The following is a 20192-nucleotide window of genomic DNA, read 5'->3' on the forward strand; positions in this document are numbered from 1 at the left end:
GCACTACTTTTACTTTGGTGTTTCTTTTTATCTGAACTGAGCTATACAGATAGCCACTGTCGAGTTGATATGATTTCCATTCATACGTAATGTACTCTGGCAAAATTGGAGTCAAACGTGCAGTCAGTTCTGTTGTGATATGGAAGGTGTACTTATTCTTCTATCTATTAGCTGATAATATTGAGTATAAAATGGACTGAAGCTCATAAATCCTGAGGCTGAAAGATCTGCCTTCATTTGAGGTGCCAGACACAGTCTGAAGTGAAGTCGCTGACCCTGTCTACTCTTTCTACAACTATTTCCTTTTCAATAGTCAAGACTGTGTCCAGCCTTCACAACCATGCAGCTCAAAAACCCGATCATTGGGATTGTGTATATTTGTGCTGTAGTGATGGGGCTATTAGGGAAACCTGTGAAAAATACTGAGAGAACCCCAAAAAATGTCTCGAAGTTTAAGTGGACATTAACAAATGTCCACCCAGTGAAGTCAACAAGTTACCTTAAGTTAAAGGGAACATCGAAAAGCCCCTCCAAGATGGACACATCCCCTACTGTTTCTCCCACGATGGCATGGACTTCAGCTGCCGCTGCAATGAAGGATGCATCAACAATGCACCCAAAGGTGAGAAATACATTTGTCAGGTCAACCTGTTCAGGTCAAATTGTGTAACTATAGAGAGTAAAAAAAAACATTATGATTGTCAAGAGGACATTTGTGATTGTCAGGTGCAGACTACCAGAAAGTTTTATGGCTTATTATCGTTACTGACACCATTAATGAAAGAAGCGGACAATTGATCTTTACTTTTGTTTCCAAATCCAAAGAGCTCATTTAGTCAACTTGAACGATCTTTAGGTGCGCATGGCCACAGAGAAATTGAAGAAATTGTGACCTGAGTCTTGCACCTGATAAAAGTTCATCCATTCATCCATTATCCAAACCCCTCATCCTACTCTCAGGGTCACGGGGGTGCTGGAGCCTATCCAGTGGCGCCCCCAGAAATTTTTCATAGGGGTGGCCAAATGGGGCCACTGAAAATCTTGGGGTGGCACACCAAAACCAAAAGCCATGACTGAATTTCGGGAATTCTATTATGCTGTTGAAGTATACTGTATAGGCTAGTTGAAAACTGTCAATATGAGAGTTGAGAAAAATATACATTATTGATTTAAATGAACAGCCCTTAATGTAAGATATCAGATAGAAGCATATTATGCATAATCAGAAGCATATTCTGCACATGCGACTCGTGGCTGGGGGGGCCAGCGGGGGGGGGGGGGGGGGCAGGGATAGTATCAGGGTGGCCGTGGCCACCCCTCGCCACCCCTTGGGGGCGCCACTGAGCCTATCCCAGCAGTCATTAGGCGGCAGGCGGGGAGACACCCTGGACAGGCCGCCAGGCCATCACAGGGTCTAGACTCAAATCAAGTTGACTTAATCTAAAACAAGTGCAGACTGCATACATGCAGGACGACTATGCAGGCCTACGCTCATATCTATCATTCATATGTATCTTTGACTAAAGCTGATAAAAGTTGTTTTGTTTTTGGGGGGGGGTATTTTTCCCCATTTTCTCCCCAATTGTACTTGGTCAATTGACGGAAAAGTCATCCCGCCTGCGGAGGCATCTAATTTTGTTGAAAATACCATTTCTGGTCTGAAGGTAAAAAAAATCATGGGGCGGTTCCCCCGGCCCCAGGGCATGTCCCTGGCCGCCCTGCGACCCCCAGGACCCCTACAGAACCCCCGAAAAACCCTGGATAAAAGAACACCATGGGGAACCTTAGCTAAAATCAACACTATAATACGGCGATGCTGACAATGGATTATTAAAAATATACCAATAATTGCTGAAATATGTAACTTACCCTACAGCGCAAGAGCACGATTGGTCCACAGTATCAGAATTAGTTGATGGGTTTCTCATTTGATTGCGACCGGTAAGCTTTACCCTCCATTACAGTCGCACCTGGCAGACCGGAGTCCACGCAATATTAATATTAATATTCTGAATGTATCCCGCCACCGCATATTGTAACCTCTTCTGCCTTTCACGGGATGATATTAAGGACGAATTACTCCAAAATACTACACTTATTTTCTCTGGGAATGCGCTGATTTCTGCCTTCATGTTTTGGGGTTTTCCGGCTACTTCCTCGATGGTTCTGAAAAGCTTGATAGGCATAGCAACAGTAACTAGGGGGGGGCGGGACTTTGCGAAAGGTCAATTACCCCACTCTTCCGAATCGTCCCGGTCGCTGCTTTGGCCAACCAGAGGAGGCGTTAGTGCAGAAACCAGGACACATACCCACATCCGGCTTCCCATCCGCAGACACGGGCAATTGTGTCTGTAGGGACGCCCGAGCAAGCCGGAGGTAACACGAGGACTCGAACTGGAAAGCCCTGTGTTGGTAGGCAACAGAATAGACCGCCACGCCACCGGGACGCCCTTAAAAGTTGTTTTTTTTAAATCATATTTTGCAAGAACATTAATCTCTGACTGAGTGCAAAAGCAATTTTAAATTTCATCCAATATGGTTTGAATGGTTTCGATGGTCCGTCTGTTCTGTGTAAACGTATACAAAGGGAACTATGATGACGACTATAGTGTGAAGAAAACTAGTAGAAAGTGGAAAAAATGTGTCTCCTCTCGCTGTTTACTTGTGTGTGTTGCAGCCATCCGTGCGTTTGTCCCATCCGTTATCTGCTGGAGAACAGGAGTACATTCACAAGAGGAAAGACGTTGTTTTGAGAACGCTCAACAGCCTGGGAATCACCACCACATTGGTCGGAACCAGCTCTCTCCCTCTCTCTCTCTCTCTCTCTCTCTCTCTCTCTCTCTCTCTCTCTCTCTCTCTCTCTCTCTCTCTCTCTCTCTCTCTCTCTCTCTCTCTCTCTTCTGTCATTCTTTCCTCCATTGACAGATACTTGTAGTTTTTGTTTAGAACTGCATACTGTTGTATGCACTGTGTGTGCACTGTGGTAATAAGTAAGCAAAGTAGTATCTTAATCAACGCTTATTTATTGAACATCTCTGAGGTACGCTAGTAACGGCCACAGCTCCACGCAGACTCCTCCTCTCCTCCTACGTCATCACGTCTTAAAGGCACAGGACACAACACATACGTTGTCAGTATTTCAGTTTCGCTGCAGTAATATCTGCTGTCCTTTGTAACTAAAATGATCTATTTTTTAACAAGCAACCATGTATCATATAGTTCTGTTCCCTGTCTTCCTTCACTTTCTGTGTGGATGTGGGTCTGACCTCCTCATCTTTCTGACTTTTCTCTCTTCATCCATCCATCCATCCATCCAGGACTCAGTTCCCCACATAGCCCTGCTGGCATCAGGGGGAGGACAGAGAGCAGCGGTGGCTCTTATGGGATCCCTCCATCAGATGGAACAAGATGGTCTGCTGGACACCCTGCTCTACCTGGGAGGAGTGTCTGGCTCCACATGGTAAGGTGTGCGACTTTAAGATCACCACACCTACCGCATTTAAAGCTGAGATCTGTGATTTCCCCCTCTCCTTACAAACGGGGTGTAGCAGCCATTGTCGTTTGTGTGTCATCAGCTCAGCAGTGAACAGTTCCCACCCTTGTAAAAATGGCATCCTCGGGCCCAAGCTAATGCAGAATATCTAATGTATTACAAACGACATCAAGCTGCATGGGGACACTGGTGTACTGCAATGTTGATTGTGGGATTGGTAGATTAGCTGTCCAACAGAAGCACCGCCACATTGTCATCACTTTTCAGTCCTTTTTCTTGTTTTTCTTTTTCCAAGCTGACTTAGTGTTTTTTTTTAGAAATCTGTAGTTCACAGCAGAGAATCTGTTCACAGTCAAAAAGATGCGATTAAACGATAGTATTTGAATTTAAATACACTTGCTTTGTGTTGATTCTACACTAATTCTGTGATTTAAAATTTAAATATCCACTATTACAAGATTCAGTCTTAAGAAGAAAAAAGTGATAAATCACGATTAATCACAGCAAACTCCGATTATTTAGTTAATTAGTTATTTTTTAATCGATGCACACACACACAACTGGAATATAAGACAGCCAAAAAGGTAGACACGTGTAGCAAAATGAAGCGAAACACAGGAAGTGCTTACAGGGGTCCTTCCTGTTTGAGAACTCTTAATTCAAAGTAGCACATCACTCTTCAATTCATTTTCCTCTGGTTGTACCGCTACACACACACACACACACACACACACACACACACACACACACACACACACACACACACCACAAAGTTCGTGTGGTCTGCACTTGCATAGAAGAGCATGAGACCAAACAGTTCGTGAGAGGGACTGGATCTGATCTAACCCCACCCACTGGATCTGATCCAACCCCGCCCTAGATCCAGCCCTGCCCATTTTGGTTCTGCAGTGAGGAGCGTATAGATATCTGTGGTGAGGACATGTGAAGAGATGTGCTAATTTGAATTACGAGTCCTCAAACAGGAAGGACCCCTGTAAGCACTTCATGTGTTTCGCTGATGGGCGCCTTCGAGTTTCCTGTGTCTACCTTATCAGCTGGGTTATATTCCAGTCGTTAAGACAATTATATCTGTATCTATTTCTCTTTGCCTTCGGCCGGCTCCTTGGCAATATCCGCTGGAGGTTGCGGCGACCTCGCCACCGCCGTCGACACTCCGCTAGTTATCCTTTATCTTGCTGGAGTAGGAACCTGTTTTCCGCTGCACCAGTTCAAACAGAGGTTCATGGAGAGTTTATCCTTGGCAAATATGCCAGATAGTATTATGTAACCTGACAACATGGGCCAGATTGATAAAATAAATATTAACAAAGAAAACCCCAGATTTCAGCTTTGACACAAACATACATCTTCACGAAATTTGAGACTTGTAGGTAAGAATAAAATGTGAACATGAAGCAGGGCTGTGCTGGAAAAAAAACACAATGTGTTCCACGTAAATCCTTCACAAACTGCTTCAAATAATGACGGAGCATTGCAGGTTCAAAGCTTTGGATGAGGATTTTTTTTTCGTAACATCTGAATCGTGCACTTTCTAATAAGGTGGAAGTGTCCAATAAACTGTCACCCCAAGGCGCTGGACATTAATGTACCGAAGCGTCAGAAACATCCAGTATAGCTGCATGACTTGTGATCAAACCTTTGCACGGTGTGCTCATTTAGAAAGAGGTCCAGCTCCCTCTCACTGTCTTTTTATATCTATCTTTACATGCCCCCCCCCCCCCCCGCTCTCCATCTCAGGTCCATGTCCCTGCTGTACAGTGACCCATGGTGGAGTGGTAACATGGGCCGAGCAGTGTCCAGGCTGACAAGTAGCGAGGTGGGGCTGGAAGATGCTCTGGCTTGGTTGGGCGAGAGGATGAAGAAGGAGGACTTCTCTCTTACTGACATATGGGCAGTAATTACCGCTGGAGTTATCATGAAGCAGGTGACAACATATCAACAACGATGGGCCTTGGAGTTGGTCTGTACGCCAATCAAACTCTTTGGCATTTTTGTACACGTTACATGGCTCAGAGTTTTCCCCTGATAATATTTGAAATCTGAACACATTTTATATATCAGTGGCAACCTGAGCTGAGATAATAACTTGTGGAGGGTTACAGGTTCAGTCACAATGCCAGACTGTTAAGGGACTTGTTTAAGGCCTGTGCATCAACTGCATGGTGTTTTGACCCCCCTTTGTTGAAATGCATGGTACATACATAGTATGCAGCCTACAAGTCTGCAAAAGTCTTTTCTCTTATCCGTAGACTACCGGTCTACAGTTAAAAACAAAACTCATGGAGGCATAATTCATTTTTGAACTGAAAAATTAACAGTCTCAAGGTTGTTTTGTTTTTTTGTGCATGCCTGCATTCATGCAGGGAGGTCACAGTGCTGGGTTCGACCTCAGAATAAGACCATCAGAGGTGTTGAGTGCCTTTCTGAAAGGATGACTTCTGACCCAGGCCCTGATGAGGGACTATTTGTTGGCCACGGGTTTAATTTAAGAATGTACAGTCAATACGAATAGCCTATAACCTGATAACCTTGAGTAATTTCTACCACATCTTTATATTGCCGAGAGAAAATAATTTCAGTGTTGAAAAATTTCAATAGCGGCACGGTGGCACTGTGGTTAGCGTGGTCGCCTCTAAGCAAGAAGGTCCTGGGTTCGAGCCCCGGGGTCGTCCAACCTTGGGGGTCGTCTCGGGTCATCCTCTGTGTGGAGTTTACATGTTCTCCCCATGTCTGCGTGGGTTTCCTCTGGGGCTCCGGTTTCCTCCCACATTCCAAAGACATGTAGGTCAGGTGAATCAGCCATACTAAATTGTCCCTAGGTGTGAATGTGTGTGTGTGTGTGTGTGTGTGTGTGTGTGTGTGTGTGTGTGTGTGTGTGTGTGTGTGTGTGTGTGTGTGTGTATTGGCCCTGTGATGGCCTGGCGGCCTGTCCAGTGTGTCTCCCCACCTGCCACCCAATGACTGCTGGGATAGGCTCCAGCCTAATGACTACTGGGATAGGCTTCGTGACCCCGGTTGGGATAAGCAGCTTGGATAATGGATGGATGAAAAATTCCGTAAAGGCTTCAGTCAGAAATGTATCATGCAAGTGGGAAGACTTTGCTTTATAGATAATACAACACCATCATATTGTGCTCTTATAACTTTTGGAGTTCAGATTATATGGAAGAATAGAAATCCAGCAGTACTGCGGTGTGGGGTTACGAACCATTGTATCTATCCATCCATCCATTATCCAAACCGCTTATCCTGCTCTCAGGGTCGCGGAGATGCTGGAGCCTATCCCAGCAGTCATTGGGTGGCTGGCAGGGAGACACCCTGGACAGGCCGCCAGTACACTGTATCTATTTAGTTCATTATAGCAGAGAGCCACACGAAGGGAACATGGTGCCGCTGATGATGACAGCATTTGCCGACAGTTAAGAAGAACTCATCCATGGATGTGAAGAAAATATCAATACTGACATCAAGTCTGACATGATGTCTCTTTCGCCAGCTCGACTTTCACCTTCTCTCCGAGGAGTCAGGTAGAAACGCCATGAACCCTTACCCCATCTACAGCGCAATTGAGAAAACCTGCCACCAAAACGGCCCTACAACAGGTACTCACACACACACACACACACACACACACACACACACACACACACACACACACACACACACACACACACACACACACAGAGTTTCTAATGCCCCCTTACTACTACATGGTACCAGCGCAACTCGACCGGACTCGCCCTTTTTTCGTTTTCCATTACTGGGAAGTACCGGCATTTTAGTAACCGTTACCACTTTTCTGGTACCACCTTTGTCGAGGCTCCAGAAAAACAGGAGTGGGTACCAAAATCAATGCAGACCTCTGATTGGTCAGAGAAACGCGTCACTGCGTCATTTTACGTGACATTGTCATCAATGCGCGTATGGGATATCACCCGGCATTTTTAAACACCGAAGCGGTCGAAGCGGAGTTATCTTAAAAGTACATTTTGAACTTTTAAAAAATGGAGAGCTGGAAATCCGGGGGGGGGGGGTGTTACTGTTACGGTAATGAAAAACGACACAGAAGCGAGTTGAGTTGAACCGGTACCATGCAGTGGAAAAGGGGCATAACTTTAGAAGAAAAAAAAATCTATTTGAGAAGCTCCATCAGTAAATAACAACCTTTTCTTTCCGCTCTGTCAACACATCCTGACATACCATGTCATTTCTCTCCACCCGTGTCGCTCTTCTTCACATAATTCTGTTAGCTAAATGGTTTGAGATGACTCCTCATGAGTCTGGCTTCACAGAGTTGGGTCTCTTCATTAACACTTCTCACCTCGCTAGCCAACCACACGTACCGGAGAGGCAGGAAATGGACATGGTTAAGCTGCAAGGTGTGTCTGGGTCACTCATTGGGTTGAAAACCCTATCTGCCCCACTTTGCCTTAGTGGCTTGTGCAAATTCTCAATGCCACGTGTTATAACGCCACTGGTGACCATTGTATGTCAATCTCTCACCATTCCTTTCCCTAAATTGCACAATTTGCATACCATCTAAAGGGGCGCCATCAAACCTCAACAAGTCATACTGTACTTGGTCCCATTTACAAACATGTATTCATGACCTAGCAGTCTTTATGTACCAACATGAATGATGTCTATAATATCTGTTGACCTGTACACCGTAGTGAGCATTACGTGTGCATGTGTGTGAAAAACGCAGGCTGGTGGGGATGTGTGTACGTGCTGGATATGTGTGTGTGTGTGTGTTCATGAGTCTGTGTATGTTTGGTGCTTGTGTGTTCTTGCGCATGCGTGTCTGTGTATGTGTTATTGTATGAATGTGTGTTTTTCATTTCTCATACAGGTGTAATGGGGAGTGTTTTGGCTGATGAACAGGCCATGGTAAACAATTTTCCTGATTGGCTAAAAGGTAAACAAGGTTTTTTTTTTCCTCTAATGGACAAATGGCTGTACAATCAAAAAGCTCGTGTTTGTGCACCTCTGTAATAGGTGACAATGACCGTGTGTGTGTGTGTGTGTGTGTGTGTGTGTGTGTGTGTTTCTTTTTATGCAGGTGTAGTGGGTAACACAATGACTAATGAACACAACCTAATGGATATATCACTTTTATGGTTCAAAGGTAATATGCTACGATTAATTTTTTTTTTTACTGTTATTACTTTTTCATTATAATTCTTATCATTTTTATTATTTTATATTATCTCTTCTTCATTATAATAATTCTTCCTCTTCATAACAATAATAATAATACAACAATAATAATTCTCACAAGTAGTTTGACTGTGCATGGTACCACACACAACACGATGTATTTTCATCATGTATTTCAGCACCGCAGCAGGCTAAAAGTGTGTGGGATGTGTTGCAACTGTACACGTGCATGCACCACACTGTCAACAAGCTCATGAATGTGATCAGAACCAACACAGACGATCCTACGAGTCTATCTGAGCTGGACGATGTGCAGAAAACCCTGAAAGGTACTGGTGATAATGATGAATTTGTTGAATGTCAGTGTGCGATGCGAATAATGCCTTTGCCTCCCTTACATCCACTCACTCTTATCTAAAAAGTTTCCCACTTCAACCAAAGTCTTCTGCGACTGACTACAGAGCAGCTCTGTGGTAGCAGCTGGGGGTTTGAAGTGCCCTGCTTCTTGGCAGCTGGGGGGTAGTTACTGAGGAAAGAGACATAGCATTTACTTGCCGGGTAACCTTCCAGTCACAAGCCTTGTTTTCTAATCTTTCGTTTACTACTTATCCATGATGATGATGACAATGGCTGCTGCTGCTGCTGCTGCTGCTGCTGATGATGACAGTGATTATAATAATGATCAACTTTACCCGCTCTGTTTGTTTGTATGTTCCAGAAAATCTAAACCTCCTTCCTTTTGTAACATTTCAAATGATGAACCCTGAGGAGAGGAGGGAGATGTTTGACCGCTGGAGTCAGGAGATGTTGAAGCCCTTAGAGGCCTGGATCCAGATTATGGAGGAAGGGCCGTACAAAGAGTACGGTAAGTACCAGCCGTGTTTTCTACTTCAACCAAACATCAGTGCTGTTAAACTAACCACACAATAAATGTGTTTATATTTCTTTCTTTAACAGAAGGGAGCACAGTTACAAAAGTTTGAATTAAACTAAAATTATGTTTTCCTAACAGAATATATCATGACATTTTTTTATGATGAAAAACTGCTTGAAAAAAAGAGCAAGAATGTTTAGTAGCGGTAGCAATACGTACCTGTGACAATAGTTACTACCTATAGTCATATGTAACACTATTAGCAAGTACCTATCAGTATTAGCACTACTGCCTTGCAACAAGAGGGTGCTTGGTTGGTTCCCAGCCATTCTGTATGGAGGTAGCATGTCCTATATGTCTTTATGAGGGTTTCCTCCCACAGTCCAAATTGATGAATTGGAGGCTTCATAGGCCTATAGGTGTGACTTGAGACTGCCATTGAGAATGTGTCCTGTTATGGCCTGATGCCCTTCCCAAGATGTTTTCCTACCTTGAACCCAATGCCTGCAACCTGCAGGGACACAGTCCGGCTCCTGAATGTAGTGGATGAATGAATGTTCTACAGAATCTACTGCTACTACTACTACTGCTACTACTACTACTACTACTACTACTACTACTTTCGGCTGCTCCCTTTAGGGGTCGCCACAGCGGATCATCCGTTTCCATTTCTTCCTGTCTTCTGCATCTTCCTCTGTCACACCAGCCACCTGCATGTCTTCCCTCGCCACATCCATAAACCTCCTCTTTGACCTTCCTCTTTTCCTCTTCCCTGGCAGCTCCATATTCAGCATCCTTCTCCTAATATATCCAGCGTCTCTCCTTCACACATGTCCAAGCCATCTCAATCTTGCCTCTCTTGGTTTGTCTCCAAACCGTCCAACTTGAACGGTCCCTCTAATATAATCATTCCTAATTCTGTCCTCCTTCATCACTCCCAGTGGAAATCTTAGCATCTTCAACTCTGCCACCTCCAGCTCCACCTGGCTGTCTTTTTGTCAGTGCCACTGTCTCCAAACCATATAACATAGCTGTTCTCACAACCATCTTGTAAACCTTCCCTTTAACTCTTGCTGGTACCCTTCTGTCGCAAATCACTCCTGACACTCTTCTCCACCCACTCCACCCTGCCTGCACTCTCTTCTTCACCTCTCTCATGCACTCCCCATTACTTTGGACAGTTGACCCCAAGTATTTAAACTCATATGCCTTTATCACCTCCACCCCTTGTTCTTCCACAGAATAATTAGCAATATAAAATATGAGAAAACAAGGGCACATAGTGTCATGTGAAGCACAACTGTTGTGTGACTTTGTCGTCACCATGGAATTATTGTCTTAAGTTTGTAACTGGAAATAGACCTAGTTAGTATTGACAGCATATTTTCAACTGAGCAGCTAATCGTTAGCCTCATAGGATAAATGCCTAAGTAATTTTTTGGCCAAATTGAGATTTCTGCCTACACGTGTTCTCCTCAAGCTGCTGCATCACCCTGGATTAGTGCCTATGTCCTAAGCCAATCAGAACACTTTTTACATTCAAAAATGACAATCTGCCTAAGTCACTCGTGTGACTTGAGCATTTTTACGTTGAAAAAAATAAATAAAAAAGTTGCATACAAGAAAGGTTCCTGGTGCTCGGCTTTCTCTCTTTCCTTATCTGGTAAGATAATTAATATTTCTTTGATTTACTGTAGGCCTAGTGTTTGTATGACATGTATTAAAAATGCCTAAGTCACGACATTATTTTCTTGAAAATTGCCTAAGTCACTTTTCTTTGTTAGGTAAGCATTGTCGTGTTTATCTTTTTGTAAAATCTTGTTGATACTCCTTCAGGAACCTATTTTCAAAATATGCATTAAAAACTCTGAGAAACTTACTGGAAAATGCGTTTTTTCTTAAACCCGAAAATCGTAAAAAATGACTTAGGCATTTATCCTATGAGGCTAACGTAATGTTACATATTATTTACGTCATATCCTGATTGGATGCTTAACATTGACATTGTAAAATAGATGGTTTTGCACTGGTTCAAAAGAGATTAAGTTAGTTCATCTGAATCATGTTTTTAGGAAACCAAAAATCCAGAAAAACAAGCTGACACTTTAGAAACAACTTATCAAAGATCGACTTGTTTGGGGCGTCCGGGTAGCGTAGCGATCTATTCCGTTGCCTCCCAACAGGGGAATCGCCAGTTTGATTCCCCGTGTTACCTCCGGCTTTGTCGGGCGTCCCTACAGACACAATTGGCCGTGTCTGCAGGTGCGAAGCCGGATGTGGGTTATGTGTCCTGGTTGCTGCACTAGCGCCTCCTCTGGTCGGTCGGGGTGCCTGTTTAGGGGGGAGGGGGAACTGGGGGGAATAGCGTGTCCCCCCATGTGCTACGTCCCCCTGACAAAACTCCTCACTGTCCGGTGAAAAGAAGCGGCTGGCGACTCCACATGTGTCAGAAGAGGCATGTGGTAGTCTGCAGCCCTCTCCGGATTGGCAGAGGGGGTGGAGCCATCACAGGGATGGCTTGGAAAATAGGGTAATTGGCGAAGTACAATTGGGAGAAAAAGAGGGAACCCCGCCCCCCAAAAAAGACTGACTTGTTTAAGCACGTTAAAGGTGATAGAGACATTCTTAGTTATAGCGCTGTCAAGGGAGTTTCTGTGACATCCTACCTTGAATGAAACTGCATGGGCAATAGCAAATGATAGGATAGGAGGGAGAGGCTAAGAGGTTGTATTCCATCCATCCATTATCCAAGCCGCTTATCCCAATTGGGGTTGCGGGGATGCTGGAGCCTATCCCAGCAGTCATTGGGCAGCAGGCGGGGAGACACCCTGGACAGGCCACCAGGCCATCACAGGGCCGACACAGTCACACCTTGGAACAACTTAATATGGCTGAGTCACCTGAACTATATGTCTTTGGACAGTGGGATGATTAGGATTGTATTGATTTACAAAAAAAAAAAGAAAATCACAAAATCTTTTACACCTTAGATATACTTAGTTAAAAACATTTCTGGAGAGGTCCTCCCTCCGCAGCTACAAAAATGGTACAGCCAAAGGCCAAACTAAATGTCAGTTTGTGCATGGGTTAGAAACCAGGTTCATGTCTAATTGTGCTGTATCAGACCAAATGAGGGGACCACTTGTAGCAGACTGAACAACTTTTACTTCCATGACTGAAATATATACAGAATAGCTATGCAATGTTACACCAGCACCTATTGGTGACTCCAGTATTACAACACTATACATATATTTCCATTGGTCGATACCGTAACATGTTGAACAGAAAGATGTGTCAGGGAAATTGGTACGATGCTACTGACTGCAGAACTTGTTCTGTGTGTGTGTTTGTGTTGCCGTGTGACTTAAATCCTTTGTTTCTTTCTCTACATGTGGTGTTTTTACAGTTTCTCGGTTGACTGGAAGCATCCTCCATTTGATTGGGCGGTGGGAATGGGGAACAACTGAAAACTTCCTCTACAGATACCCAAGTGAGAAGACGGATATTTATAATGTTTTATAAACTTACTGGATTGCAATCCTGGTGTTGCTTGAACAACAAACAGCGTGGTTTCAGGGATTTGTACCGAAAGCACAATCTTTGGTAGAGAACCAAATGAATTTAGCATAGTGATAATCTTTCGAATTTATTTGTTCTGCAGATTTTTTTTAGATCAGTTTTCACTTAGAATTGTTGTGCGTTTCTTTCTGCTAATTTTATCTTTATGGCCATATGTCTTGCTTGCAATTGATGTGATGTGTCACTTAGTTAGCAGTGTATCTGCGAATTAATGTACCAGGTTTATTTCCATGTATGATCTTTGATGCATTTACTCTTCCTGTTGGTGTAGTGATCCTGATGCTGATAATTTTGAAGACAATACCAAAAAAAAACCCCAACAAAACCTTCTTATAATCTGCTTCTGTCACTGGTTAGATGCATCAGTGCCATTTTGTCTCAGATCCAAACAAAACCTGCACCTCATTGACACTGGTCTGCACATCAACATGCCCTTCACGCCTTTCCTGGGACACAAGAGAGACATAGACCTCTTCATTGCTCTTGAGTTCTCTGAGGGGGATATCTTTAAGGTGGGATTTCTGTTTGTTTGTCTGTTGTGTTGCTACTTTCATTTGCAAGATGGTGCTCTCAGAGAGAGACATACTGTAATAGGACTTAATAGCTTTAATTGTGGTTGTAAGTGAATTCAAAGTCCAAATCAATGTCAATATTTTTATTAAGCACATCAAAAAGGGATTTTTGTGCTAACTGTGACAGTAAAAATGATAGTAATTGTTACAGCAACAGTAAGAGGAATTATCTCGCTCTCGCCTCTCTTGCTTCGTATGCAAACCATCCAACCTGAGCTGTCCCTCTAACGTACTCGTTCCTAATCCTGTCCTTCTTCATCACTTCAAATGAAAATTTTAACATCTTCAACCCTGCCACCTCCAGCTCCGCCTCCTGTCTTTTAATCGGTGCCACCATCTCCAAACCTTACATCATAGCTGGTCTCACTACCATCTTGTAAACCTTCCCTTTAACTCTTACTGGTACCCTTCTGTCGCAAATCCCTCCTGACCCTCTTCTCCACCCACTTCACCCTACCCGCACTCTCTTCTTCACCTCTCTTCTACACTCCCCATTACTTTGAACAATTGACTCCAAGTATTTAAACCCATCCACCTTCATCATCTCTACTCCTTGCATCCTCACCATTCTGCTGTCCTCCCTCTCATTCGCGTATATGTATTCCACCTTTCTCCTACTGACTTTCATTCATCTCTCCAGTGCATACCTCCACCTCTCCAGGCTCTCCTCAACCTGATCCCTACTCTCACTACAGATCACAATGTCATCCACAAACATCGTAGTCCACGGAGACTCCTGCCTGAGCTCGTCCGTCAATCTGTCCATCACCACTGCAAACAAGAAAGGGTTCAGAGCCAGTACTTGATGTAATCCCACCTCCACCTTGAACCCATCTGTCATTCCAACCACACACCTCACCATTGTCACACTGCCCTCATACATATCCTGTACCACTCCTACATACTTCCCTGCCATGCCCGACTTCCTCATACAATACCACACCTCCTCTCTTGGCACCATGTCATATGTTTTCTCTAAATCCACAAAGACACAATGTAACTCCTGGCTTTCTCTGTACTTCTCAATCAACATTCTCAAAGCAAACATCGCATCTGTGGGGCTCTTTTGTGGCATGAAACCACACTGCTGCTTGCTAATCATCACCTCTCCTCTTAACCTAGCTTCTATTACTCTTTCCCATATCTTCATGCTGTGGCTGATCAACTTTATACCTCTGTAGTTGCTACAGTTCTGCACATCCCCCTTATTCTTGAAAATCGGTACCAGTATGCTTCTTCTCCACTCCTCAGGCATCCTCTCACTTTCCAAGATTGTGTTAAACAATCTAGTTAAAAACCCTACTGCCATCTCTCCTAAACACCTCCATGCCTCCACAGGTATGTCATCTGGACCAGTCGCCTTTCCATTCTTCATCCTATTCATAGCTGCCCTCACTTCCTCCTTGCTAATCCACTGCACTTCCTGATTCACTACCTCCACATCATCCAACCTTTGCTCTCTCTCATTTTCTTCATTAATCAGCCCCTCAAAGTACTCCTTCTACCTTCTCAGCACACTCTTCCCACTTGTCAGCACATTTTCATCTCTATCCTTCATTGCCCTAACCTGCTGCACATCCTTTGCAGTTTGGTCCCTCTGTCTAGCCAATTAGTACAAGTCCTTTTCTCCTTCCTTAGTTTCCAACCTCTCATTCAGCTCACTATATGCCTTTTCCTTTGCCCACACCACCTCTCTCTTTACTTTATGCCACATCTCCTTGTACTCTTGTCTACTTTCTTCATTTCTCTGACTATTCCACTACTTCTTCACCAACCTCTTCCTCTGTATACTTTGCTGTACTTCCTCATTCTACCACCAAGTCTCCTTGTCTTTCTTTGTTTGTCCAGATGACACACCAAGTACCTTCCTAGCTGTCTCCCTCACTATATCTACAGTGGTTGCCCAGCCATCCGGCAACCCTTCACTACCACCCAGTGCCTGTCTTAACTCCTCCCTGAACTCCACACAGTCTTCCTTTGTCTACTTCCACCATTTAATCTTTGGTTCTGCCTTCACTCTCTTCCTTTTCTTGATCTCCAAAGTCATCATACAGACTACCATCCGATGCTGCCTAGCTACGTTCTCCCCTGTCACCACCTTGCAGTCTCCAATCCCTTTCAGATCACATCTCTTACATAAGATATAGTCCACCTGTGTGCACTTTCCTCCACTCTTATATGTCACCCTGTGTTCCTCCTTCTTCTTTAAATATGTATTCACTATAGCCATGTCCATCTTTTTCACAAAATCCACCACCATCTATCCCTCCACATTCCTCTCCTTGACACCATACCTGCCTTTCACCTCATCATCACCTCTGTTCCCTTCATCAACATGTCCACTTAAGTCCACTCCAATCACCACTCTCTCCTCCTTGGGTACACTGTCCACCTCTTCATCCATCATCATCATCAACCTTTATTTTAATAGGCAAGTTAATTAAGAGCAAACTCTTATTTACAATAACAGCCTATGTTGGGGGTAAGTGCCCCCTAAGGGAAGGGGATGGGGAGTAAAATAAAAAAGAGAGGTAAAAACAAGGAACAGCAGTGACATGACAGGCCAAGTACACAGATATAGACATCACAATCAGTACAACAAAACATTCATGGTGGTCATACTTACGTGTACAGAGGAACAAGGCTGACATATAGCAACAGGTAAGACATAGCATACACGTTCACGCACAGTAGAGCAGTAGCAGCAAATATGGAATAACCCAGGAGTAGGTTAATACATGTAAGCAGTGGTGGCAAAATACGACACATCCAATGGCAACATACAACACACACAAAAAGCATTAATGGTATTGGCAGCATACAGTATCAGCAGGGTTAGACAGTGGACAGATAATTACAGCAGACAGCACAATTAATGGGACAGTATAGCAGGCAGTTAAGAGGCAAGCAGACATACAACTCAGGCAGTTAGGATATACAGTACATTTAGCGGCGATAAAGCAGACAGCAGGGGTGTAACAACAGGTTATGACATACCGCACGCTTAGTAGGGTTTAAAAACAGATGGGGAGTGGGGGCAGCAGGTTAGGCTATGACATACAGGCAGAGTATAAAACAATCATAGGAGCAGGAGGACAGACAAACCGTAATGGTGGCAAGGAGTTGGCTCAGTTAAAACAGCTGCAAGAGTGCACTAGTGTATTTGTTATGGTTTCCCTAAAGGAACGGACAGAGATGAATTTTTCCATATTCAAGGTTTTTTGTAGCCTGTTCCAGCTGCCGGCTGCTGCATACTGAAACGAGGAGCGGCCTAGTGAGGATTTGGTAATGGGAATACTTACCAGGATGTGCGTAGCTGAACAGGTAGAGTACTTCGGGGGTGGGCGGAGGTGAGTGAGGTATGAGAGAGTGTGGCCTAGAAGTGTTTTGCAGATCAACGTCAGCCAGTGGATGTTGCATCTGGTTTCGAGGGAGGGCCAGTTTATGAGGGAGTACAGCTCGCAATGATGGGTCCTATAGGGAGCATTGGTGGCAAAATGTATGGCGGAGTGATATAAAACATCTAAACGCTTGAGAGATCCCTTGCAGGCTGAACGATAGATTACATCGCCGAAGTCGAGTAGCGGCAGGACAGTCATCTGGACCAGGGTGCGTTTCGCCGAGGTAGTGAAAGAGGAGCGATTTCTGTAGAGAGAGCCAAGCCTTGCTTTGACCTTGGCCTGCAGTTTGGACAGATGTTCCTAGAACGACAGGGTGCTGTCGATCCACACTCCTAGGTATTTATAGGAGGTGACCACTTCCAGCTTTTTGCCATCTACGGCTATGATGGTGTCAGATTGAGAGGCACCTTTGCGGCCAACTCACTCCAGAATTCTTCTTTCTCTTCTATCTCACAGCCAACTTACGGGCCATATGCACTGATTACATTCAATATCACACCTTTAATTTCCAGCTCCATATTCCTCACTCTGTCCGACTCTGTTCACCTCCAACACACTCTTGACATACTCTTCCTTCAGAATTACGCCTGGGCTATACAAATAAAATTGACTTGACTTTACCCCATTTCTCCTCCTGTTCGCACCATGGTAAAATAATTTGAACCCACCTCCGATGATCCTGGCCTTATTCCCCTTCCACCTGGTCTCTTGCACACACAGTTTATCTACCTTCCCTCTCTCCATCATATCAGCCTGCTCTCTCCCTTTACCAGTCATAGTGCCAACATTCAACATTCTGACTCTCACCTCCACACTCTTACCCTTCCCTCTCTCCTGCTGCCTCTGGACATGCCTTCCCCCTCTCTTTCTCCAGTAGCATAGTTTCCACCGGCACCCTACTGACCAACAGTACCGGTGGTGGTGGTTGGTAACCCGGGCCTCGACCGATCTGGTATGGAAATGTGAATCATGATCCGCATATTTGACTTGGCAAAGGTTTTATGCTGGATGCCCTCCCTGACGCACCCCTCCCCATTTATCCGGGCTTGGGACCGGCACTAAGAATGCACTGGCTTGTGCATCCTCAGTGGCTGGGTTTTTGCAATATCTCCCAATTGCAATGGATAGAAATATAAATTTGAAATTGGAAGTTGGACAATCTGGGATCAGTTCGACGTAAACTGAACTTTTTCTTTTTTAACCATTTTAGCAGTTAACCTTAACCCTAATCTAAAAATGTTGACCTTTTCGTTGACCTAAATCCTATTTACCTCCAAAATATAATCAGGTCATCCAGGGACCATTGCCCTTCTTTCCTGAAAAGTCACTTCCTGCAGCCTTTTTACTGCCACCAGTTGGGTAATTTAAGGTTCTTGAGGTCAGAGAGAGGTCAAAAGGTCAAAGCTACCAAGAAAGTTAAAATTTAGTGCCCACAATTTGACAACTTTTAATACTTAAGTATTGCTCTATATCAATCATTCCCACCAGTTCCACACTGATTTATTGTTAATGTGCATGTAAAACAATAAAGTTGTGGAAAAAAAATGTTGATCCTAATTGACTGGCCATTCCACAGACCCTGACCCTTGCCAAAAAACTACGCAGCCAAAGTAAAGAAGCCTTTCCCAGAGAATCGATGACAAGGTCCTGCAGGAGAAAGACTGGCCAAAGGACTTTTTATGTGTTTGAGGGCAAACACAACGAACCCACCATCATTTACATGCCTCTCTTCAACAGACACAACTGCAAAGGTCTGTTACATATGTACACATACATTCATAAAAATGCATACACACACACACACACACACACACACACACACACACACACACAGTTACATATAGCATGTGTAGATATACACAAATATGCATTTGTAAAATGTGGCTGCTTAGTAAAATTGACACTAAAATGAATAAACCTACAAACATATAGAAATACACTTTTACAATGTCAGAAATGTTTATCACTCAATGAGCAACCTTGTCCTTGTTTCTTAAAGCTGTTTTTATTTATTTATGAATTTATTTATTTGTGTTAGCATGGCATTTTTAATGTGAGAGCATGACCGTTCCAAAACTGAGTTTTATCTCCATTAAACAGTTGTTTCGTTTCTCCTTGTCCTTGTTGTTGCCCTCCAGATGCCGAAGAGGTGAGGCAGAGAATGGAAGAGTACTCCACCTTCCAGCTTCCTTACAGCCAGGAGAAGATTGAGTTTCTGCTGGAGACAGCTAAAGACAACATGAAGAACAACAAGGACGCCATACTGAGAGAGGTCCACAAGGCTGCACAACGCAGACAGAGCAATGGGTAGGAGCTGTGTGGGTGAGTGAGTGAGAGAGAGAGAGAGAGAGAGAGAGAGAGAGAGAGAGAGAGAGAGAGAGAGAGAGGGAGAGAGAGAGAGAGAGAGAGAGAGAGAGAGAGTGAGAGAGAGAGAGAGAGAGTGTGCACTTGTTTTTCTATCCTCTTTGGGGACCCAGTGTCCTCAAAAAGATGGTTAAATCAGAAACCCCATGAGGAAAAGAGTTATTTTCTGGGCTAGGGGTCATGTTTAGGGATAGGGTTACAAATGGGCTTAACTCAAGTATTAAAGTGAGGAATTAGAATTAGATGCAGGACTAAGGTTAAGGTTAGGGCTTAACGTTAGGCTTGAATTTGAGTTGTTTTGGGGTCTTTTAAGATTGGGGTCAATTTAAGGGGTTTGGGATTGAGGAAGTAGATTTTTCTCTAAACATAAATATTCATTCCCCAGGATAGGGAGACGTGGTGAGTGTGTGTGTGTGTGTGTGTGTGTGCATGTTGGGGACATGATAGATCAGGGGTCAGGAACCTTTTTGACTGGGAGAGCCATAAAAGCCAAATATTTCTAAATATATTTCATTGAGAGCCATATAATATTTTTAACGTATAATAAATGAAATATGTCTTACTTTTAATGCGACTTCTGTGCTGCTGGCGTATCGAAGTGCCGCTTTATATGTGACCGTTTCATCGATGCAATGTTATCATTGCATATGAGACATACGGCAGATCCTGCTCTCTCCACAAATGCAGATTCCTCTGCGCACGCAGCCTGGAATGCATGGTAACCA

At 43.9% G+C, this 20192-nt stretch overlaps 1 protein-coding gene across 1 annotated transcript; it reads left to right on the forward strand.

Annotated features, from left to right (window-relative positions):
• The first annotated feature begins 565 nt into the window (after positions 1–565).
• LOC130119764 (cytosolic phospholipase A2 beta-like) lies at positions 566–19414 on the forward strand. Its single transcript, XM_056288366.1, is given in 16 exon segments — positions 566–622; positions 2678–2788; positions 3318–3460; positions 5252–5438; positions 7011–7116; positions 7765–7893; positions 8367–8432; positions 8854–9003; positions 9393–9539; positions 12958–13041; positions 13488–13642; positions 18680–18694; positions 18696–18734; positions 18736–18777; positions 18779–18854; positions 19242–19414. Coding segments are annotated over 16 exon segments (1680 nt in total).
• The last annotated feature ends 778 nt before the right edge of the window (positions 19415–20192 follow it).

The sequence above is a fragment of the Lampris incognitus genome, chromosome 10 (genome assembly GCF_029633865.1).
Source record: "Lampris incognitus isolate fLamInc1 chromosome 10, fLamInc1.hap2, whole genome shotgun sequence".
NCBI classification, from domain to species: domain Eukaryota; kingdom Metazoa; phylum Chordata; class Actinopteri; order Lampriformes; family Lampridae; genus Lampris; species Lampris incognitus.